The sequence below is a fragment of the Dipodomys spectabilis genome, unplaced genomic scaffold, assembly GCF_019054845.1.
Source record: "Dipodomys spectabilis isolate Male_0828 unplaced genomic scaffold, ASM1905484v1 ptg000289l, whole genome shotgun sequence".
NCBI lineage: Eukaryota > Metazoa > Chordata > Mammalia > Rodentia > Heteromyidae > Dipodomys > Dipodomys spectabilis.
Window position 1 is genome coordinate 2,969,213 of NW_024870966.1, and position 23,783 is coordinate 2,992,995.

At 48.7% G+C, this 23,783-nt stretch overlaps 1 protein-coding gene across 12 annotated transcripts in view; it reads right to left on the minus strand.

Moving 5' to 3' along the window:
• Fgfr2 (fibroblast growth factor receptor 2) overlaps positions 1-23,783 on the minus strand; it is a 105,423-nt gene that overhangs the window by 73,362 nt on the left and 8,278 nt on the right. For 5 of the 12 annotated variants that reach the window (XM_042701413.1, XM_042701412.1, XM_042701407.1 and 2 more), the window contains exons 2-3: positions 12,302-12,568; positions 11,181-11,258 (exon numbers count right to left, since the gene is read on the minus strand). The exons of 4 other annotated variants lie outside the window; for them this stretch is intronic. In XM_042701413.1, the coding sequence (XP_042557347.1) occupies positions 11,181-11,258; positions 12,302-12,568 (345 nt within the window). The remainder of the gene's footprint in view (positions 1-11,180; positions 11,259-12,301; positions 12,569-23,783) is intronic. 3 more of the 12 variants (XM_042701415.1, XM_042701414.1, XM_042701409.1) reach the window with 1 other exon arrangement.

Sequence of the window (23,783 nt, forward strand, 5' to 3'; positions counted from 1 at the left end):
CTCACTATGTAGCCCAGACTGGCCTCAACCCATCATCCTTCTGCCTCAGCCTCCGAAGTGCTAGGTTTACAGCATGCACCACCACACCTGGTTCCTTATATGCATTCCTATTGCCCGCCATCTTCACAGAAGAACCACATGAAAGAAATGTGAAGAACCCCAAAGAACCATAATGCGCCTATGAAGAAGCACAGGCCCAGAACCTTAGACAGGTCAAAACCAAAGGAGGCCTCTTCCCTAATGAGGCCTGAGGGCAGCTTTAACAACTTTGATTTGGAGAAGGGATTGTCAAAATAAATTAAAGACGTACAAAAGCAGAGATAATCCGAGACCCTTAGTTGATGGTCAATACACAGGTTTAGTCAACAGCCTTATGTAAGAGTGATTACGTAAGCAAAGCATATCAGGTTGTTGGAGATCAAGGATATGAGGTACTGTTTTATATACTTCCCTTAGTGTCATCTTAGTAGGAATAAAGTCACCGCACGACAAAGGAGAACCAGGGCATACAAGGTGAGTGACACTATGGCAACTGTGAAGTTCACAAGTGAGCCTTGAGGACAGACGTGGTCCCTTTGGCTCTGATATCATCAGTAGCAATACAACAACATTCTCTTAGTCTTTTTTTCTTTTTGTTTTGTCAGTTGTGGGGCTTGAACTCTAGGCCTGGGCGCTGTCCCTCAGCTCTTCAGCTCAAGGCTAGCGCTCTACCCCTTGTGTCACAGCACCACTTCCAGTTTTCTGGTGGTTAATTGGAGATAAGAGTCTCACAGACTTTCCTTCCCGGGCTGGCTTTGAACCTCGATCCTCAGATCTCAGCCTTTTAGCTAAGATTACAGGCGTGAGCCACCAGCGCCAGGGTTAATGAGCAAATTTTAAGAAACAGTTAAGACTCCATCGCAACCAATAAGTCAAACTCCATCATCAAGGTTTAGTGTAGTGTGATTACCCATTAGTGATGATGTTAAGTATGTGAACAAGTGTCTCAAGCTGCTCAGAGATGCACACCCCCAAGTACTCCACCCCATCCATGGTGAAGGCCCGGCCTCCCTTCTCTGGACTGCCTCCTGGTTTCTGTTGCGTGCTGGAAGTGTTTCTGTACTGACCAGCCAGCATGGAGTGCTGCAGGCTGCAGCCTCACTTGCTGTTGGCCTAAAGAATAGGCATGCAGAGATGAATGGATGCATGAATAAACGGATAAATGGGTAAGTGGGGGGGTGGGGTTAGATGGATGGATGGATCAATGTGCAGATGGGTGGAATGGATGACTATTAAAAAGCTTTCACTATAAAATGAGAGGTTTTCCTTTCTGATCGGTCCTTCCCAGGTCCAACATGCTTTGCAGGCACCTGTGTGCTAGGCAGATATTGATTGTGTCAACAAATGGCAGGATTATAGGGGTTGTTTGTTCCTACCATTTAACCTTAATGGGAAACCATAGGCTGCCGAGCCTGCCTACATAAAAACCTTCATGTCTTCCAATACTGACATCTAAGATCGAAAGCCTCCTGTCTCTCCTCTTTCTCTCATTCTCTCGCTTGTAGTCCTGGGCCTTGAACTCTGGGCCTGGACGCTGTCCCTAAGCTTCTTTTGCTCGTCAAGCATTCTACCACTTGAGCTACACAGCACAACTCCTAGCTTTTGTTGTGATTAATTGGATATGTGTCTCACAGACTTCCCTGCCAGGTCTGGCTTCAAGCCATGATCCTCAGATCTCAGCCTCCTGTGTAACTGGGATTACAGGCCTGAGCCACCAGCACCTGGGCCTCTCTCTCTCTCTTCCCTCCCTTCCTCCCTATTCTCTCTCTCTCTCTCTCTCTCTCTCTCTCACACACACACACACACACACACATCAAAGAGAGAGCAGAGCCTAATGTTTTAAAGGGAAAACATGGAATCATATTACAACACGGTACCAAAAGCGACCTCAGTGACCATCTGGCCTGATGGCTGAGGCGATCAATGTCACCCAGAAAGGTTAAGTGATTTGATCAAGGTCACACAGCCAGAGGCCAGGCTAATGCTAGCCCCAAGTCTCCAGCTCCCTAAGCAGTGCTCTGTCAACCACTCCAGGCTGCCCTGTGAACTCTCCCATAGTAATTAAGTCAAAAGTTCAAGATTTATGTGAGCCGTGGACACTGATGACTGCCAAATGTATTTTTATTGATGCAAAAGTAAAAATAAAAATAAAAAAGTAAACCACAGCCTGTTTCAGCTCCTAGATTAAGTCTCACAAACTCCCTAAAGCTCCACTAAGGCCTCTGTCTTAAGTCTATAATTAGGGCTTTTAAAAATACCACTAATCAGGACATTCAAATGCTCTGACCCCTAATGGGGGAAAATGTCCCTCTCCCTGCAGTAGACGCCTCATCTGTTTTGGGTTTACCATCCACTGAGCACACAAAGCTAGCACAGCACGGAGCTGGCAGCGGGGTGAGAGGACAAGACATCTCTGTGGCTTCACTTGAGGAATTTCATCCAAACTACAGCTTGCTGACCACCAGGGCACTGGCTCCACTACCCATAAGTAAAATGACCTGACCCCCAGGGGAGGCCACCCCATCACCCTGTGGGAATTCCCAGGATCTGCCTTCAGAGCACAGCCCTCCAGCTCAGGGCTGCAGGGTTTGATCAGGGAGAGTCCGAAAAGGAGAAGCTGTCTGATTGGTGGGCATGGTAACGGCATTTCCAATCAGACGCCAGAACCCACATGTTGAGGAGGTGCTCATTAGGGAGAATTTTTTTGAGGCCGGTATGCTTTCTTTGTTGTTGTTTGCTATTTTGTTCCTTGCAAATCCTAGAAACTTGAACACAACTTTAAAAGGGAAAAAAATCTGTATCTGCTAACTTAGATACCATCTCTACGTGGTAAAAAACAAAAAAAAATCTCAGAACAAAGGTAGCTAAAAATCTGTTAACATCAGCAGGTTAATTGATGAAAAGAGTTTGGAATCTCAAGCCAATTATTATCTTTGCTTTCCCTAGTTATTTCCAAAAAAAGAGAGGGAAAAAAAGTTGCCTTTCTCTCTGACATACAGTAAGGAAACACCTGGCTCTGTCAGCAGGACTGAAACCAAAATAGAAATTACCTTGTCCACCATCTTCACTAAAAAACAGAAAGAATCATTTTCAGCAGCCGGAATCTTGATCCAGCTAGCTGTCTATAAGCAAAAGTTCCAAACTTTTGGTCAATCATCATCTTTCCAAGAACTAAATCTTAGGTTCTTCAGAGCCATTTACTTTTTTTTTTTTTTTCCGGGGGGGAGGAGGACGTGGGGAGGGGGGTAAGGGGGTGTGAGTGTTAATTGCTGGTTCTAGGGCTTGAACTCACTGCCCGGGCTCTGTCTCTTTTTGCTCAAGACTAACACTCTACCACTTGAACCACAGCCACAGCTCCACTTGCAGTTTTTTTGTTGATTCATTGACTATTAGGGTCTCATGGACTTGCCTGGCCAGCCTAGCCACAAAGCGTGATGCTTAGATCTCAGCCTCCTGAGTAGCTAGGATTACAGCCATGAGCCGCCAGCAACGGCTTCATTAATCACTTTTAAATGTAATCTAGTGGTAATAAAAAAAAAATCCCTCCATCCATCAAGCACACAGTCTTCTTACCTGCTGCTGGTAACCCACTAAAATACCCCATAACTAATGAAGAAGAATGGAGTAGTTATACTTTCCTATGCTAGCTCAGAGATTCTCAGCCTTTCAAAACCCTGGACCTGGATCCATTTCAAAAACGAACATTTGGGATTGTAACTTTCTATGCAGAGAAAATGTGTTTCACTGAAGGGCATGAGTATAGCTAGCTGTATTATTTCCTGGCAGTCAGGCTTGTGATGACATCAAGGATTGCTCTGTTCGGGGAAGTGTCTAGCACGGGCAAGCTGTGAGGTCATCAGCTAGTCAGCTGCTAAAATATGACCGGAGAATGCCCTTCCCATCTGTGAGGGGAGAACTTGACTTCAAAGGGGGGACAGGGCAGATCCCCCACACCAGACCATCGTGAGTTTTTCTGTGCATGTGCATGTTAATAGATACAATATTTTTAAAAGGTCTTAATGGCCACTAAGTTTGGAAAGGCCTGCAAAAGGGCAAAATTAAACGATGTTTTACTGCAGCGCACCTTGGAGTTCGTACCTGCAGTGTTTCCCAAATATATCTCAAAAGGATGCACTTTTGATAGACGAGAATTTCTGAACTAGAGTCCCAAGGCATATACTTTGGGAAGCACCAATTGCTTCTCTTAATATATAGCGCAGACCTTGCACAGCTCTGTTGTTAATGAGATTCGTAAAAGATGTACAGGAGTCCTGCCATCTCCCCAAGTATCCACTCAGTCCACATCCAGGCTAGTTCCTGCATCTACTGGGAAAAGCAGGCCTGCCATTGAAATATATCCCCCACATACAACACCAGGAGAGAGAACACATGCATTTTCAACAGGCACGTGTGCCCTTCTGTGAGCAAGGAGGCCCACAGGAGCTACGTCAGGTAAGATGAGCAAAGAGTTAGGGCAACCTGGATATTGTAGAACATGGGTATGCAAATCAAATGAGTGAACCAGGCACTGGTGGCTCACGCCTGTAATCCTAGCTACCCAAGAGGCTGAGATCTGAGGACTGTAATTTGGAGCCAGCCCAGGCAGACAAACACTCCAGACTCTTTATCTCCAAATAACCAGCAGAAAGCTGGAAGTGGTTGCTTATTGATGATTCTTTAGTGAAAATGACAGAAGAGGACTTCATGAATTCTCTTTCCGCGTCTATATTTCCTACCATCTATTCCTTACTTGCTATTTTGTAAGAAATTATAGAGTACAGTTTCCTTGTGTATAAAACAGAACTGGACAAACATTGGTAAAGTTGATTACATTGAAATCTTTTTTTTTTTTTTTTTTGTCAGTTGTGGAGTTGGAACACTGGGCCTGGGTGTGGTCCCTCAGCTCTTCAGCTCAAGGATAGTGCTCTAGCACTTGAGCCACAGCACCACTTGGAGATTAGAGTCTCAAGGACTTTTCTGCCTGGGCTGGTTTTGAATCTTGATCCTCAGATCTCAGCCTCCTGAGTACAGGATAACAGGTGTGAGCCACCAGCACCCAGCTTACATTGAAGTCATTAGCCATCTTTTGAAGCTACTGGATATAATTGGTCTCTCTAGGTTTTTATATAGTGATATTGGAAACACTGTGAACCACGTTAATTTTTTAAATTCATTTTCCTTAGTACAGACTAGTGGTGCATTAGTTTCAGGGACCAGACTTATATCGGTTGTTCATTATCCAAAATGGAAGCATTTAAACACCTTCAGATCTACACCATTCTTTTGTGTTTGTTTTTACAAGTACTGTACTCATATTCTCTCTATCCTGGAGCAGTTACCCACATGATGGTTATAGATCTGTGGTTTTTCAATCCAGAAACAGAACTTCATTGAGACCATTTAGTTGTATAAGTCATGAAGCCACATCTTGGATGGCGGGATCAGAGACACAAGACTAGAACATGTCTTCACATGCCGTATGTGCCGTGCCTTGAATCATTTTGGAAAGTGTCATGGAACACATGGACAGTCCATACGTCGGGGCAGTCCATCTATCTTCATAAGAATTTTAAATATGTATTTAGGAAGATGATTCTGTACTCTAATAACTTTGTGGGGGACATAGACTAATTTGTATCTCTTCATACTCTGCACAATCTGCATACAGTACATCAAATGGAAGAGGTGTGACCTTAAATTTGACTTTTTTTAAAACGTAGGATGCCAACAAAACTTAAAACTGCTTTAAAGGAAAAAAAAAAAAAAGAAACAAGCTGGAAGTCAAAGTGTGGCTGAAATGAAAGAGAAATGAGTGAAAGTGCACGGCCATGAGCTCAAGTCCCCGTATGAGCAAAAAAAATCGAAAAAGACAAAAATTAAATGAGCGAGGGACGTGGTTCAAGTGGGTAGAGCTCTTTCTTAGCAAGCACTAGGCCCTGAGTTCAAATCTCAGTGTCATCAAAGGAGAAAGACAACGTATTTAAAAAAGAAAAACGGAAGTTGACAAATATTCACCTATGACCCAACCCTCCACTGGGTACTGAATTCAGGGCCTCAGGTTTGCTAGGCCAGAGCCCTACCACTCAAGCCTGACCTCTAGTCTCGATGGACATTGGTTATATAGGGTGTCCCTTTATGTCCAGACACGCCTGGGCTGAGTTCCTCCTACCTGCGCTTCCCACGACACTGGGGATGGCAGGTGCACACCACTGTACTTAGCCACGCTTCCCACAGCTGGGTTACTCATCAAGCATCCTCCAGCCCAGTCATTAGCTGAAATGGAGTCTCTTGAACAGCAATCCCTCAGTCTCTACAGCTTAAGGATGAAGGACTACAGGGTTGAGCTACCATGCTGGCTTGGTATACATGAGATGAACATCTTTGAGGAACTTGAGCAATACTGTTTAATTCCTTTTAAAAAAAGAGAGAGATTTTTCAGTACTAGGGATCAAATCCAGGTGTGTCCCTTCAATCTTTGTTTTTGTTTTGTATGGTACTGGGGCTTGAACTCAGCGCCTGTGCAATGTCCCTTGCTTTTGTTTTGTCTTGTTTTGCTTTGCTTTGCTCGAGACTAGCGCGCTACCACTTGAGTCACAGTTCAACTTCTGCCTTTTTGATAAGCACCCCAAAGACTTTCCTGCTTGGACAGTTGCCACTTGAATAGCTAATTCTTGTTATTTTTATCCTTGTATTGGGGCACCCATGTTTTCTGTGCTTTATACAGAATCTAAGAGGACCTCCACCAGACGAAGATTTTGTTTTGAACCACTAAAATTAGATTAATGATCACCTACCATACCAGCAGGAAAAAAGAACCTTCAACGTTATTTTCAAGCTTGACGAGAAGAGAACTAAACACACAATGTCTCAGCCCAAATGGGGAGGGGAGGGGAGGCTCGCCCCAGCAAAGCCCAAGAATGTCACACAGGGTCACAGGAGCGTCATTTGTGAACTTTACTCAAGGCAAACAGCCTAGAATACCCCTCATAGCATGTCCAGACAATCAGAAGGCACCAAAGGAATCCATCTGAACACTTGGGTGTTTCCAGGTGGTTGAAAATGCAAGGAATTCGGCGCTTCTGCAATTTTCCCTAGTAATCGGGTCAGGCATTTGACAATGGAGGTGGCAACAAATTGTTTTTCCCCCTTCCCGCCCTGCCAATTACCCCAGCCCATGGCATTCCTCTGTCCACACAGGCCACAGCTGCTTAATCTCGGCCGCCCTGGGCCCAGCACCTGTGAATCAGACCCGCCTAATCACACTAGCAGATGGCAGAGGCCAAGTAGCCAGTTAAGAACTGCTATCACTTTAAATAGCGTCTAATATTTCAGAGGCACCAAACAGAGGCACCATCCGACAGCGGTGTCTGCCTGGGACAGCTAACCCCAGCCCTTAATCATCCCACAGCATCCATTTCAGGGACAGACTTGGTGTCATTTGAGAGCTAATTACCAAAAGCCCTGGCTGGTTGCAAGGCAAAACCCTGGCAAAAGCTCCGCTGGCCAGGGGCGGATGGACCCCGGGCTCGTGTACCCGGCTGCTCCAGGTGGCAGCGACAGTCAGGCCAAGGCCACAGCAGCCTTCCACCCCCGTCCCCACCCCAAGGCCCACCAGCAGCATCACAAGGAGAGTCTGTGTGCTCAGCCTGCTCATGACGTAACCTAGAGGTGCTGTTACATTTGAGGGCATCACGTGGACTCTTGAAGGGTCAGCAGGGCTCCTGGCCACCAGGAGAAAGCATTCTTCAGTAGGCCAGCCAATCACAGCTGCTAGAACCCAATGTCCCAATCAATGTCCCCATGGCACCTGCGCACAGTATTACCTCCAAGCTGGCAACAACTGTCCCAGCATCCTCACCCCACCCCATCGTGACCCGATGTCCCAGCACTTGCCCCCTTGGGTTACTGAGTCACTGTCCAGATCAATACATCAAGACTGACTGCTCTCTTTTTGTCTCTCTGGGTTATTGGTGGCCTCCACTGAGCCCAGAAGCCACCACGGCAAGTCCCCAATATCACCGCCTCCAGCCTCACAAGAGCCGAAGAATGGCGGAAGTGTGGGTATTTTATTATTAAACAGCCCTTGAGAAGGAGGGGACCAATCACACCTTTAGACACTTCCCATCTGCACAAATGAGACTGTTAATGGGGAACTAATCCCTCTCTCACTGTGTCTCCGAGCGGTGTCACACTTCAGTGTGTTTCTAAACCTCTACAGAGTTTCTAACTCGGGGAGGTCCCAGAATCTGCCGTTCTAAGGCTGTCAGTCAGAGACAGCAGTTTCAGAACCATGGCCCTAAGCTTCCTCTAGCTACTTAAACCAAACTATTTTCCTTTTCTGCTCACGCTTATGCTTTTGGGAGATTCGGGGACAAAGTCACGTACCACGTCTATCCCAGATCAGATGCCTAACACCTATTTCTTCCTTTAAGAAGCCCCAGGCTAGGCTAGGCCAGGTGCTAGTGATTCATGCCTGTAATCCTAGCTACTCAGGAGGCTGAGATCTGAAGATCAAGGTTCAAAGCCAAGCCTGGAAAGAAAAGTCAGTGAGAGTCTTATGTCCTATTAATCACCAAAATGGCAGAAGTGGAGGTGTGGTGGCAGAGTGCCAACCCTGAGTGAAAAAGCTAAGGGACAGCACCCAGGCCCTGAATTCCAGCTTCAATATCAACATATGCATATGCTTTCTCTCTCTCTCTCTCTCTCTCTCTCTCCCTCTCTCTCTCTCTCTCTCTCTCTCACACACACACACACACACACACACACATGCCCTAGGTTGAATAACCCTTTTCAACAAAGAGTTCCAGAACTGGAGAACAAAAAGCCAAAAACAAAAATTAACCTAGACAGAAATATTCTACAATTAAAATAGATCCCAATTGTGATCTAAATATAAAACACAAAGGAGTTACACCTAGATAGATACGACCTGGTTTTGAGTTTCAGAATGCCACACCAAAGGCACAATCCATGGCTGGATTGATAAGCTAGACTTTACAGGAATTAATGGCTTGTTCCTCTGTGAAATATATTACCAAAAGAAGACAGGGATAAAGTATTTGCAAAATAAATAAATAATAATAGACTATTGTCCCAAATACACAAAATACTCTCAAATTTAACGATATGAAAACAAACAACCCAATTAAAAAGTGAACCAAAAACCCTGACACCTCTTCAACAAAGAAGATGTACACCTGGTAATTAAGCAAATAAAAAGATGTTTCACATCATATGTCATGAAGGAAATGCAAATTAAAACAAGAAACCTCTACACACCTACTAGAATGGCCAAAAGCCAGAACACTGACAACACCAGAGGCCTTTAAGCACAGAGAGCAACAGGAACTCTCCTTCCTGGCTGATGGCTACAGCACGTCCTACAATGTGAACACCCTTACTATATCCTCCCACTATCACACCACCGTGTACCTACCCAAAAGAGCTGAAAACTCACCTCAAAACAAAACCTACACATAGATTCATGGCAGCTGCCAAAACATGGAACCAACCAAGGTGCTCACCAGTACAGAATGGGTAAGTAGACCAGGGGAAACAGACAGACACACACACACAGACACACACAGACACACACAGACACACACACAGACACACACGCTATGCAATATTATTCAGCGCTGAAAAGCAATGCACTCTCAGATGTGAGAGACACATTCGAAACTTCACTGTATGTGACTTGATGCAAGAAGCCAATCTAAAAAGGCTACTCGGAGGAAGATTCTGGAAAAGGCAAAACTACAAAGAGGGTTCAGAAGGTCGGTGGTGGCCCAGAGTTATGGGGCAGAAGAGAAAAATGAGTACATGGCCCAGCGGAGGGATTTCGGGCTGTGAAACTACTTGGTAAGATTCTACTATGGCAGACAACATCATCATCTCTTGGTCCAAACCAACAGGGTGACCAACACCAAGAGAGAGGCCTAACGTCAACCCTATCTGTACAACGCTCTGCCAATGCAGGCTCGTCAGTTCTCACCAAGGTACCACCCTCAAGGGGATGTGAACTACAGAAGGAGCTGTGCATGTGGTTACAAGAAAGAGGAAGAAATCCTTGTATTCTCCTCTTCATATTGCTAAGAACCGTTAGCAGCTCTAGAAACACTCCACTTTGGAAGCTACAGTCTTATTTTATAAGTAGCTGTCTTATTGTTTAGGCCTCCTCCTCATTCATTGGTGAAATTCCTTTTGAGAAAGTGTAGACAACACCATGTGAGCAAAGACCAGCGGCCATCAGTCGGAAAACATTCTAGCCATGTCATTAGAGAATGTAACTAACGCTGGATTTTATGATTTTATCTTACTGATGCCCATTCTAGACTTCAAACCCAGGGCCTCTGAAGGCTGACTTGCTCATAGCAGGTGCTCCCCACACTTGACCACACCTCTTGCTCTGCTTTTTATGCTGGTTATTTTGGAGTGGGGTGTCTCACAGACTTTTCTGCCTTGCTGAGTTCAAACTGTGATCCTCCAGACCACAGCCTCCTAAACCGAGAAGATTACTGGCATGGACCACTGGCACTCAGCTTAGATTTTATTTTCTTTATGCAACAAACATTCACAAATGCTCTTCCCAGTGCTGCACAAATAGACCCCATTTTACTCTTATAACAACTCAGAAAATATCAATGTTAGTACCACGTGACAGCTTAAGAAATAGAAGCACAGAAGTTAAATGAGCAGCTGTGAAGTAGTGAAGTAACTCAAACCCTGGCTGCCCACCTGGAGAGGGGATTCACACTCTTATCCACTGTCACCACTCGGTCCCCTTTCCCAAAGCTGTCTTCAAAGTGAAGGTCACCGGCCCCCTCCCATGTTTCCTCTACGCAGTGTGGGTTCACATCTCTCAATGTGAGAAACCAAAAGGAAAAGGAAATCCAAGGACAGAACGGAGCGATTGCTTTGAAAAAAAGAATTACTGACGAGAAGAAAGGACGAGCCGCAGAGAAGGGTGGACAGCAATACTGGTTTATTCTCAGGCTGGAAAGCTGGGGCAGCAGAGACGGTGGGAAAACAGCAAAGAACGGGACACAACTCGGTGGTGCCCAGACGTTGACAGAGGTGACAGATAGGACTCCCCTCCACACTCCTGTCGTGGGGACCTTCAGAAGCAGGCGGTTACTTACTTTTGTTGTTACTATTGTCACTGACAAAGTCTTCAGAGCCATCGGTGTCGTCTTCGTCATCTCCAGATGAGATGGTATCTATGCAAAAGAACACATCCATGACTGTGTGTGCCAAGCCAGGGGGCGGAGCCATCTATACCAGGGGGCGGGGCATCTGCAGCAGGGGGCGGGGCTGTCTACACTAGAGCACTTCTGCAGAGTATAGCACCAGCCCACAGGCGCCCAAGGATGGCTTTAGTTTAAGATGGTTTCTAGGGGCTTCATGTGTCTTTGTTGACAGTTGGTCTCTCATGACTCAGTGTTTTCCACTTCCACATTATTTAAGCATACGATAACATTGGATGGACAGACTGGAACGGAATTTTGAGCTTCATACAGTCTTCAAGTCCCTGACAAATTTACTGACTGTGTGATCCCCAAAGATTTTTTTTCTTTCTGTCAACATAACTTTTTTGGCCTCTGGGAGCTCCCTCCAAAGAAAATAATTTGTCCCTAACAAATCTCAGCCCCTGTATGGCCCTTGTGATGGTTAATAAACACTCTGACAGCAGAATTAAACTTGGGCACAAGACGGGAGGGGGCCTGTCGGTCCCCCTCACTGCCGGGAGAGCCGAGGAGAGAAACAGACTTTTAATAAAAGAATTAAAAATCTGGAAGTTCAATCCTATGTTCTAAGTACCACAGACTGTCAAGTAGCGGGGGAGAGTGAAGCAGGGGAGACAGATTCTGTTTTTACCTCCAAAGTGTGCTCTCTTAAGAAGAAAATGCTACTTTGGCACATGAGATCTCTGCTATTTGTAATGACTAGCCTGTTTAGTGTGCCAGGTCTCAGGAAAGAATTGCAAAAATACCCATCAGCCAGGTATGGTGGCACACACCTGTAGTCCCAGCACCGAGGTGGAGTCTGAGGCAGGAGGATCACTTGAACCCAGGAATTCGAGAGCAACCCAAACAACAAAGTGATCCCTATACCCTGGTCTCCACAAATTAATCAATAATAATAAACTAAAATATGTAGCCCTGATGGCCAAGTCAGATCACACCTTGATTCAACTCGGCAAAAATAAATAAATAAAGTGGCTACAGAGAAGAGAGAGCCCGGCGCCGAGAGACCAACTCACCTGTGACATTCACCATGAAGTACCAAGATCCACTGTCTACAGTCCTAGCTGCAGTACAAGCATAGAGGCCGGAGTCTCTAGGCGTGGCGCCTTTTATCTGCAAGTACTCCCCAATAAGCACTGTCCTATTGTTGGGCCCCAAGTGTACCCCATCCTTAGTCCAACTGATCACGGCGGCATCTTTCAATGGGCAGCGTAACTCTAGAGACTCCCCTGGCGCAGCCACGTAAACTTCTGCTTGAGAGGTTTGGTATTTGGATGGTGTCTCTGCAGAGAGGTGGGAGAGAAGACAGAGACAGATGGGAAGGAGGGAGAGGAGAGAATGTCCAACAAAGGTCAGTGGAGGCCCATCCACCCCCCGGAGAAGCTGTTCTTGCTTTGCAAATGGCTCTCCCCCAGAAGGTTTCTGGCCATCTTTCCCCACGTTCCACTGAGCCAGGAACCAGCCTGGCACTACGTAGAATATCTGGGCATCCAAAGCAGCAATCAGAGAAAGCACCTGACCGAAGCTGTGCCAGACCCGGCTTCCACAAACTGCAGGCCTTGAAGATCAACTGAAACCCAGCGGGAAGAATGTCCCAGACACTGTGTAAGTCCTTGTCTATGAGACCTGCTCTTTTGGTAAATCCTGGGAAATCCTTTTATTGTGTCATATTGTGTGTGTGTGTGTGTGTGTGTGTGTGTGTGTGTGTGTGTGTGTGTGTGTGTGTGTGTGTGTGTGTGTGTGTGTGAGTTTGCGCGCGCAAACTCATCAGGGTCTAGGCGCTGTCTCTGAGTTCTTTTTGCTCCAGGCTAGAGCTCTACCACTTTGAGCCACAGCACCACTTCCAGTTTTGTGATGTTTAATTAGATAGATATAAGAATCTCACAGACTTTCCTGCCTGGGCTGGCTTCAAACCACGATCTTTAGATCTCAGCTTTCCCAATAACTGGGATTACAGGCTTGAGCCACAGCGCCCGACTCTGGAATGTTTTTATTTGTAAATAATTGGAGTTTTGCACATTTGCCACTCAAGTATGCATGTCCCTCATTTACACACATACACATTTCTTTGCATGTGCCACACTCGATCTGTCACACAATCAAGTTTCTTAATATGAAACATCTCAAATTTAAGAGAAGCAAACGGATCCCATCTACAAAACCCTTGACCTTCTAGAGTTTTCCTGAGCTCTCAAGTTCAGATCAGTACTATGCTGGTCAGGAGATTCAGACTGAGCTAGGTGAGTGGGGATATACTGTTTTTCTCAAAATAATAGATGCCTGGAGTGCTTACCACCAAGAACCAAGAAGGAAAATGCCCTGTAGCTGAGCAGCGGCCTCCACTGCACAGAAACAAATCCTATAACCAAGCGGCTTGCCTGTCCTCAGCCACCAATGCCAGAGTCCTGGTGTCGCCCAGCCCCACATCCACTTGGGGTCCCTTGCCTTCCTCGACACCCTCTGCTCTCCTCTTCCTCGCACACCTGACCTGTCCAACTCATCCTCCAAGGCCCAAATGAAGCAGTCCTTGAGGCATTTTTCCTACATGAATCCCCTGGCCAGAAGTAAAGTGGATGCCCCACACCCACATACCCTCCCCCTCCCCAGCACCCCCTTCTCCTCCTCAGTTCCTCAGATGGACCTGTTCCTCATGAAAGCGTCCTGTTTCCCTGAGGAGAATCTCAAGTGCCCAGATAGAAGGTTCTGGTTCTGGGAGGGTCTGTGCGTCCCCCATTTCTACCCAGGGCGTAATACACAGGGAAGACAGCCGCACTGAACACCATCACAGTTCCCAAACACACAGGGCAGGATGCCACCCACAACCTCCGGAAAGGAGATGGAAGTCAATGGCTCCTAAGGGGAACAGGAGAGTCACGGCCGAGCTGGCCCTGGGGGGCGGTGAAGCGGGCTGGCGGTCCCTGGGGAGAGCTGGGGCTGGTACACGGGGCCCAGGCCCAGGACACAAAGCTTCCTTGCTAGCATTGGGCTGCCTCCAACTCGGGGCAGCGCATCACAAGGCGGTGGATTGTTCTGCCTGGAGCACACCCCAAAGAACAAATCTCCCACATGACTGAAAAGAATAAAGCCGAGCCCCACTGTGGGAAGCATCTGTTCTACGAACTCACTCCCCACCCCCACGCCACCCCCCAAACAGCCAACACAGGGGGACCCAAGGCTTTCCCAAAGGGGTCCTCCAAAGGCACACAAGCCAAGAGGGGCCCAGACGTTAAACAACACCGAAAGACAGTCAACACAAAAGGAAGAAAACACCAGCTGAATGGAACGTAAGACACTCCCCCAAAACAAGAGTGGAAAAGAGCCAAGCGGCAAGCAAGTTGTGTTTGCAAAGTTTGTTTTTCTCACTCAGTTACTATTTACTGAACACCTACCACGGCCCAATGGATGCTGGGAAAGCAACAGGGCACAAGACCTGTCTTCCCCTCTCCCCCCCCCCCAGGTAGGAACCTTCCCCTGTGAAGTGGGCAATGGAAAATGAACAGAAACCCACAAGGACTATAAAGCACGGGGGGGGGGGGGGGGGGGGCTGGGTCTGAATGCGAGGAGAAGGAATCCTGCAAGATGGTGGCCCACAGTGAAAATGGTGGGTGAGGGGTAAATCCACAGCCAGAGCCCAGAGCTGGCAAACTATGCCCAGGGGCCAAACCAGCCATAGCTTGCTTTCCTGGAACGAGGCCATATTCATTGGATACCATATTGTCTGGGGCTGCATTTGTGTGACAAGGGCACAGTTGAGTCCTTGCGACAGAGACCCTAGAGCCTGCAAGCCTAAAACATTTCCAATCTTGCCTTTCCAGACGGTTTTGCAGCATGTGCTGTGTGAGGCAGCTGGAGCAGCCGCCACCAAAGTGCAGCCCTGTGGGCTGAAATCTGAAGAGCAAAGTGAAGTCTGAAAGGTGTAGGGGGCTGGGCACAGTGGCGTACACCTGTAATCCCAGCTACCTACACAAGAGATGTAGATAGGAGGACTGAGGTCAAAGGCTGGCCTGGGGAGAAAAACATAAGAAATGGTTGTTTTAAAATGGACGCTGGTGGCTCACACCTGTAATCCCAGCTACTCAGGAGGCTGAGATCTGAGGATCACGGTTCAAAGCCAGACCAAGCAGGAAAGTCTATGGAGACTGTTATCTCCAGTTAACCAGAAAAAAAAAAAAAAAAAAAAAGCCAGAAGTGAATCTGTGGCTCAGTCTGGAGCAGAAAAGCTAAGAGACAGTGCCTAGGCCCTGAGTTCAGGGCCAACACAGAGAGAGGGGGGAGAATGGGGGGAGAGGGAAGAATGAAAGACTATAATGGAAAAGGGACAGAAAGCCGAATCATGTCTGTACTCCTCCGTTCCCACACAGCTGACCCAGCAGGGACCAACGTCCCTCCAGCGGCCATTTGCTTTGTGGGCATAGCTCCCCTTCTGTGTCTGAATCCTTCAGATCCAGCTCCCTGCAAACAGTCCCCTCCAGTCTCTTGACCATCTCCAATCAATACTTACTACATAATCAATGCTGCTCTAGGCCAAGCCCAAGACCTTCTGCTAACCTCCCGGCCCAGCCATGTCCTACCACTTTCCCCCATGTGGACCGGCCTCCCCTGCACTGGCCATCCCCGGGAAACCTCCTCCACCCCATCCAGAGAAAAGGTTCCAGAAGCCACCCTGCTTAGCACCAGATGCTCCTTCAAAGGAGCAGACAGACAGTATAATCCCCGTATCTTGCACACTAGAAACCAAAATTCACGAAGCAAGTCGGGACAAACTACATGAATGCTGGCTCTTCTTTCTTTGTCACTATTACCTAGAATTGCTGAACAAACAAGGTGACAAGTTTGCTTTCTGGGAGGCTCTCCGTCCCTGCTTGAGGACAGCGGCCGCACGCGCCACGTAAACCAGGCCGCTTCCCACGCAGCTGACCTCCAGTATTGGGGCGGGGGGTACAGCGAGTCCCAAGCTACGAAGGGCACAGTGGGCTCCAAATGTGGGACTCCTGACCTGAGCCTCCTTTCTTCCCAGGAAATCCCTCCCCTCCATAACCCTAGGTGGGGGGAGGGGAGGGGCGCACCCACACAAAGGCTGGAATTCCAGAACTGAGGGAAACTGAGGCAAGGGCTGCCTGACTCTCCACATCCCACAGCAGATCCAGAGAGAGGTCATGACATCTGGGTGGGGTGGGGATAGGAAGGGGGCCCTGTAAACCTCAGGAATGCCTGTGTCTCTGGGGGATTCCGGGTCCACACCCACTGGTGCCATGGGGCGGCTGTCTTAAGCCGCGAGAGAGCGGGGGTCTGGAAATGGTAAGCTGCTTCAGGTAACACTTCGTGTTGCCAAACGCGCGATCGCAGCACTTCAGACTGTCACTTTTTATCATGTTGGCCCATAAACTTTTCCCGTGTGGCTTCTGAAATGGCGCCCAAGTGCAAACAGAGAACAGATGGGGAGCCCGGCCCTGCCCGGTCCAATCACTGCACAGAGCACGCACGGCAGATTTCAATCGCTCGGGAAGAAAAAGCAGTCCACACCAACAGATGACCACACTGCATTTGCCAGCCCACTGCTTCTGGGGTACCCCAGGATACTGCCTTTCAGATGTCTAGAGGACCCCAGGTTCAATGATGCAGTGACCCCAGAACTCGTTCCCAGACAGTATGTCCCCTCATTCATCAGATTCCACCCCTTAAATGCCTTGAAAGAGACAAAGACAGAGGAGAAAGAAGACAATGAGATAGAGAGAGAGATACAGACAACAGACAGACAGACAGACAAAGACAGAGATAGACCAAGAGAGATTTCTGAACAAATTCTTGTGGAGGAGGAGGGGGAAAGGTGAGAAAGAGGCAGGGGGAAAGGGGGAAATGAAGGGTGTGAAGGGAGGGGAAGGAGAGAAGGAGAAGAAAAAAAAGAGGGAAGGGGAAAGAAGAGAGATGAGAGGCTTGTGGAATAAGAAGGGGGTGAAGAGAGGAGAGAGGGAGGGAAGCAAAGACAGAGGGGTGGGGAGGGCGAAAGGCAGGAGCTGGTGGACATGCCGGGAGGGGTCAAGGAGGGAGCTGCAAGGTCTCCGGCTCCTGGCAGGGCCCAGGTCCTGGGCAGGACTGTGCCAGGAGCACTGAGGCGCAGGTAGTAACATGACCCCCGCTTCCCAGTGCCCTCCCAGCCACTCTACCACAAAATCCCCACCGAGAAACCCAGGGATCAAGCTGCAGGCTGCTGTAAATTCGGGGCTCATGTGAGGAGGCCAGGTGAGCCCACATGGCCCTCCCCGACTTAGCGACTACAGGAAAGTTCTGCTAAGAAGTGGCCACTGGACCAATCAATGCCCAATGCTCTGACCACCGGACACCCCACACGCAGCCAGCCACGAATACCCTTCACAGGGATGAAGTGAAGAGACAGACAGACAGAAAAGAGCCAGCATGTGCAGCCTGGCTTTCCAGAACCTGTGGCAGCCAAAAAGATCGGGGCTTTGAAGGAGCCAATCCTCTACTACTTTTCTAGGGTGCAATCTTCAAGGAGTTGACCAGAGAGTGGCTTTGGGGGCTGGCTTGCCATAGAGGCTGGGGACCCAGCCACAAAAGTGGCATCCACAGAGCCAACCACCGCAGCCCGGCACCTTCAAAGCTTCCCCTTTGCAAGAACCAACTCATAGGAAAATGAAAATCCTCTGCATCACATAGAGGCCTTATAAGGCCTAGGTAGTACGCCTTGTTCTTAAGGAGGAAAGGAGACAGATAAAGATTAAGCTCTCTACTCCAAGAAATACTGCTTCATAAAATGAGGTGCGGGGGGGGGGGGGGGGGGGAGGTGGAGGGGAGCAGGAGGGGTGGAGGAGGGCAAGAAGCAGCCTAGACCCAGGGCCCTGAGATGCAGGTCAGTGAACTGGCCCTCAAGGCTTTCTCTCTCCAATTGCGGAGCATCCTCAGACACATGTCAGGTTTGTACATGTCCCATGTCGCAACCCCTAATAGCTACCTCGGCCCCAGAAACTCTGGGCTGGCTCCCTGGCTGCCCCATCAATGGCTGACGGCTACATTAAAAGCTATGCATTTTGCTGGGTGGTGATGGCTCACACCCATAATCCTAACTACTCAGGAGGCTGAGATCTGAGGATCGTGGTTCCAGGCCAGCCAAGGGAGGAAAGTCTGTAACACTGGTATTTACAATTAACCACTAGAAAACATGGACATGGAGCTGTAGTTCAAAGTGGTAGAGTGCTAGCCTTGAGCAAAAGAGGTCAGGGACAGTGCCTAGGCCCTGAGTTCAAGCCCCAGAAAACAAAACAAAAAACACATATTAAATATATATATATATATATATATAGGCCCAACCCTTACAATTGAGGTCTGGCTTTGAGAAACAGGGTGAGCAGCTCTCCACATAGGAAAGAAATTTTGCTGGGGCCCATGAGGATATAAAAAGGTAGGAACTGTAAAGATCCAAGCACACACTCACTCAAGAATAAGAAACCTGACTGTCCCAAAGAGGAACTACTCACCTCCCCCCCAATTCTATCTGCACCCCCTCTCTCCCTCCTAGTTCTGACAGCTCAGGCAGTTAAGGCAGTGTTCAAGGCACAAACATGGTGCCCTCCCCCTCCCCTCCCCCTGGCCACAAGACAGGCATTCAACCCCTCCATTAATGAGGAAAAGTCCCACAGGACCACGAGACATGGGTATCAAATCAAGCCTCATCTGATGAGGACCCCTAGGTATTGGACAAGCACTGCAAAATAGGGCCCTTTGTTCAGAAAGCGTGGCCCAAAGAGATAGGCTGTTGGCTTCCATGGCACCCAAGAAATGGAAACTGGTGCTTCAAGTTATGTCAAAGTCCCTGTGGCCTGGCTCTGGGGTACAATGAGGAGTCTGTGTCCCACCCCCCACCTCCTAGGACACGTGTGTAGAGGAACCTGCCCAAGGTTTCAGGACGCACTGTTCTGGAAACCTTGCCATCCGAAGCTGGCCTTGCAGACAAAGGCCACCGGGCAGCGTGCCTGTCCCAGCTGCAGGGCAATGCCCAGGCTCCTTGTCATGCTAGGAAGGGCACGGGGGGCGGGGCTGCCAGTAAGGACACGCTCTTAAGGCAGAGAGGGGCCTTGCTCAGGGGTACCTGCCATCTGTCTCCTCCCCATCACATGGTGACATGCCTATCCAAAAGGGCATTGTTTCCTCGCCTATATATACCATCCTACTACTCTGCCTGGAAGACTCTTATTCGGCCTTCAAAACCCAGCTCAAACAGCTCTCCTATGAAACTGTTGATTCCTATTAAGACACTGTAGCCTTTGGTTTACCCATGTAACATGGGCAACAGTCCAACTGTCTACCTCCCTCTCCCTCCTTGTCCACCCAAGGCCCAGCAGAGGCAGGATCAACTCGGGCTTCAAGAATTTCATTGGGCATAGAGCCACCTTCCAGAGGCCCCACAGACCTAGGTCTGGGGGCTGAGAGGTCCCTAAAGCAAAGCCAATGCTGCCGGTCCATGAACACACTGCCCAGAACTCAGGATCTGCACCCTCAGGCAATGAACTGCACCAAGATGAGCAGCTCCACACTCCCCGAGCCTTAGGGGTTACAGGAAGAAATACTACCAAGCCTGCCCACAGCAGGCCAAGGTCAACACAAGGACAAAGCTAAAGGCCCTTGTGTGTATGGAGAGGTAGTACTCTCGCTAGGGCAGGGTGCACATTTAAGAGACTCCTGTTTATGGGCCACCACTGGACACAAGGGGGTCAGCGGACAGCTTTCTCCAGCCCCATGAGAACCTCAATTTGCATTCCTCTGGCTTCAAAACAGCTTTCTTTTCAAATGAACAAAGCTGTCACATCTTGTGTGTGTAAGTTACCTAAGTGGGGATTCCAGCAATGCCACCAAGTGGAACTAAGCGCCTGAAAGTCTTGTAAAATTCATCATTATCGATGCCCTTGTACAACACCTCCTTGATCAACTTAGCAAGGAAGAGGCCTGCAACTTAACAACTCCCCTACCCAACAAGCCAGAGAGGACCAAAGATTTATAAAGTCCTAGTAAGAAGACCCCAGAAAGTTCAGAGAACTCACTTATAACCCAGGGCACGCTGAGAATAAGCCTTTTAGCATCAACTGTGGACAAAAAAACAAACAAAAAACCCCAGAATTAGGCTTCACACAGTCCGCAAACCAAGGGCCCAGGTAGGTGGCCTGATCACATTCCAGAAGCAAGTTCTTAGGGTCCACCACCATTCCAACCTTAACTGTTGTTACCTGTGGCGCCTAGAAGCTGAAGCTCAGGCAGGCTTGCCTCCTCGACGCTGAGATAAATATTCAATAAATGGTACAGAGAGTAAATAATGTCATGATGATATAATAACATAATAAAGTACGTATGAATAAAGCAACTGGAGACACTTGCTCTCTAATTCCCTTAAAGGGCAGATCACTGTCCAAATCCAAGTGACCTTTTCTCTGTTCACAGCCCTCCCTAGGTAAGTACTTTGCGAATAAAAAAGATAGTTTTAAAGCAGCCCAGCTACAAAAGAAAGAAGGAGGAGAAGGAGGAGGGGGGGAAGGAGGGGGAAGAGGAGAAGAGAGGAAGAGGAGGAAGAAGAGGGGGAGGAGGAGGAGGAGATAGAGTTAAAGAATTATATTCCAGGAGGGGAAGACTGCCCCCAGCGTCTTCAACTCTGGACCTTTTGGGGGTATTGTTCAGCAAGTTTATTTAAAGGGCTTGGCCTTTCTTCTCTCAACAGGAACCCAGTTCCAACCCCAGTTCAGAGGCTGCAGATGTGTTCCTGCAGGGCTGCCCGGCAGTATCCCAGCCATTTGCAAATGAAGGAGTGGTGGCTGGAGACTGCAAACAGATGGCCTTCCTCATTTGAATGGGTTTCATCCACTCCTGGGTTCAGGCAGTGAGGTGGGGACACTTGGCCCAGTGATTCCTCAGCCAACAGCTGGATAAGAATGACCTCCAGTGAGAGATTCCCCCCACCCCCCACCCCGTCCCTTTCTGGTAGGGCTAGGGACTCTCCAAGGTACAAGGGATATAGTTCCTGTGGATTTGAACCACAGGGCTGGTAGGAGCCTCAGGATCATTTGCAGGGAGTAAGAGGGGGAGAAGCAAGACTCTTCTCACCACCTGGCCCCTGGAGATGCTGCCCCAGCAGGCTGAAACCCACATCATTTCAGGAAGTTCCAAATGAACATGGTACCACCACATGTATTTGCATGGAGGAAAAACAAACAAACAAACCTGAAGAGGCCTTAACGACCTGGGAGCCTTCAAAATCCTCAGAGTGCTGGGAGGGGCTCTGTGGCTTCACTGAGACCAAGCACGGGCGGAGGCAGAAGCATCACCTGCCCAGACCCACCAGGCCTGCCCGGTGTGCTCAGCCCTGCCCACCTACCTCCCCACCTCCGAACTCCATGACAGAAACTGCACCAATCAAAGGGAGAAAAGAGACAGCAAGGAGTGGGCTGAAATGACAGCTCAGCACAGCCTGATTACCTCCCTGACTACACCTGCCAGGATGGACGCCTTTCTACAACAAAGGTAAGGCGGCCTTCGTGTACGCCTGGCTATACGCTTATTTCACCAGGCAGCCTCTGTCGGGGCCACTCCATCAACGGAGTGGAGAAGCCAACCAGCTTGAGAGGGAACATCCCAGCAGGCAAGATGGCTGCTAGTGAGAAGGTGCGGTCAGGGGGGTCTGCTGGAGATCACCGTGGGTGACCACCCCCTGCCAGTCTCAGGTGCTGTAGAGCGGAAGTTCCAGAACCACCCCCCACCCCCAGGTCCTGGTGCCCGGGTCCTCCAGCCTCGGCTCACTGCAGATTCTCATCTCACTCAGCTGCTCTCCGGCATCTCCCTTAAGAGATGCACCACGCTTTCCCCACAGAACATCTTGGAACAGCTCTACTTTGATGAGAACGAGTCACGGCCAGAAGCTGACCAAGACCTAGCTCCCTGACTAGATGGGGTTCAAGGCTGGGCACTGCTCAGATGGGCACACACCAGTCTCAAGAGTAATACAGCACATAGTAGAGTCTCAAACCCTAGCAATGAATAAACTCAAAGAAGCCACAACCAGTCTCAACCAACACAAAGCATGTCTACTACCATTTTGTCTCTACCAAGCTGTCATGGTATCCTGAGACACCGTCACTAGAGAAAGCTGCCATGGCTTTCCTTCTGGCCAAGATTCTGTATTTACCTCCTCCACAAACCCTCACTGCATGCCTGCGGCCCCAGACATGCCATCGGCCTGTACAAGCAACCAGGGCAAAGTTCTGCCCACTAACAGCCTCCACTCACCTCCATCTTGACCTGTACCAATCCAAGTTCTGGTTTTGGTTTTTAACCCCACCATGCTGAATTTTGCTTCCCTAGCCTCTTCTCCCACTAGGAACCCTTTTCTAGGTCAAGACTGGAGGTAGAGTTATTATCTCCACTTCTGCCCCCTTGATTCTACCTTTTCTTTATTTTTGGGGTTTGGGGTAGGGTAGGGGTTCCTATTCTCTGACCCAGTAACAGGGGTCTAGGCTAATGGGCTTTGATTTCCCACCCAAGTATAAATTAGAAATGCTGGGAAGGAAAATGATATTATCAAAGCAGCAACCCAAAAAGCCCATGTGTCCTCACACATTGAACAGTCAAATGACAGCGTCAGGAAGGAATGAGAGGCCACCACAGCATTCCACAACAGATCTACCTGCTCAACTCAAACCCTACCTGGCACCCACCAATCCGTTCCAAGGTCTGGCTGGGTGTGTGCTCACCATCTGTTGAGGGTCTTCAAGGAATCATGTCACCTGGGATCCATCTAGCTGTGTGCTATGGCTCACAACCGCAATCTTAACTACTCAGGAGACTAAGATCTGAGGATCATGTTCCAAATCAGCCCAGGCAGGAAAGTCCCTGGAACATTTATCTTCAATTAGCCACCAAAAAACCCGGTGAAGTGGATCTGTGGCTCAAGTGGTAGATTCCTAGCCTTGAGTGAAAGAGGGAAGGGTCGGTGCCTAGGCTCTGAGTTCAAGCCCTAGTATTGGCACCTCTGCACATGCAGGCAAGCATGCATACACATGCATACACACACATCACATACACACACACACACACACACACACACAAATGGAAGTGCAAGCAGCTGGGATGACAACTAGCCAATGCAGGTGCCAATCCAGGTACCCAGCACCCAGCATCCCACTCATGGCAAGCACTAGCTGTTTTCGTCAACCCCAGGATCCTTCTGACCATCTCCAAGAACAGACTGAGGAGCATGGGCTGCGCCCGACTCATGATAAGCCCCATTTCCTCAGAGAATGAGCTACCGGGCCACGCCCTCAACTCCTTGGCCTGTCCCATCCAAGAGCCCAGGCTGGGGCAGAGCAGCCTGGTGCAAATGACAGTGCAGCCCTGGCACCACCCAAGACCCCTTCACCACTTTTGATCTGTCTTCTATACAGACTGAAAACCCAGAGATCTGGGCACTCGGAGCCCACGACTGGCCACTGGAGGAAATGGGCA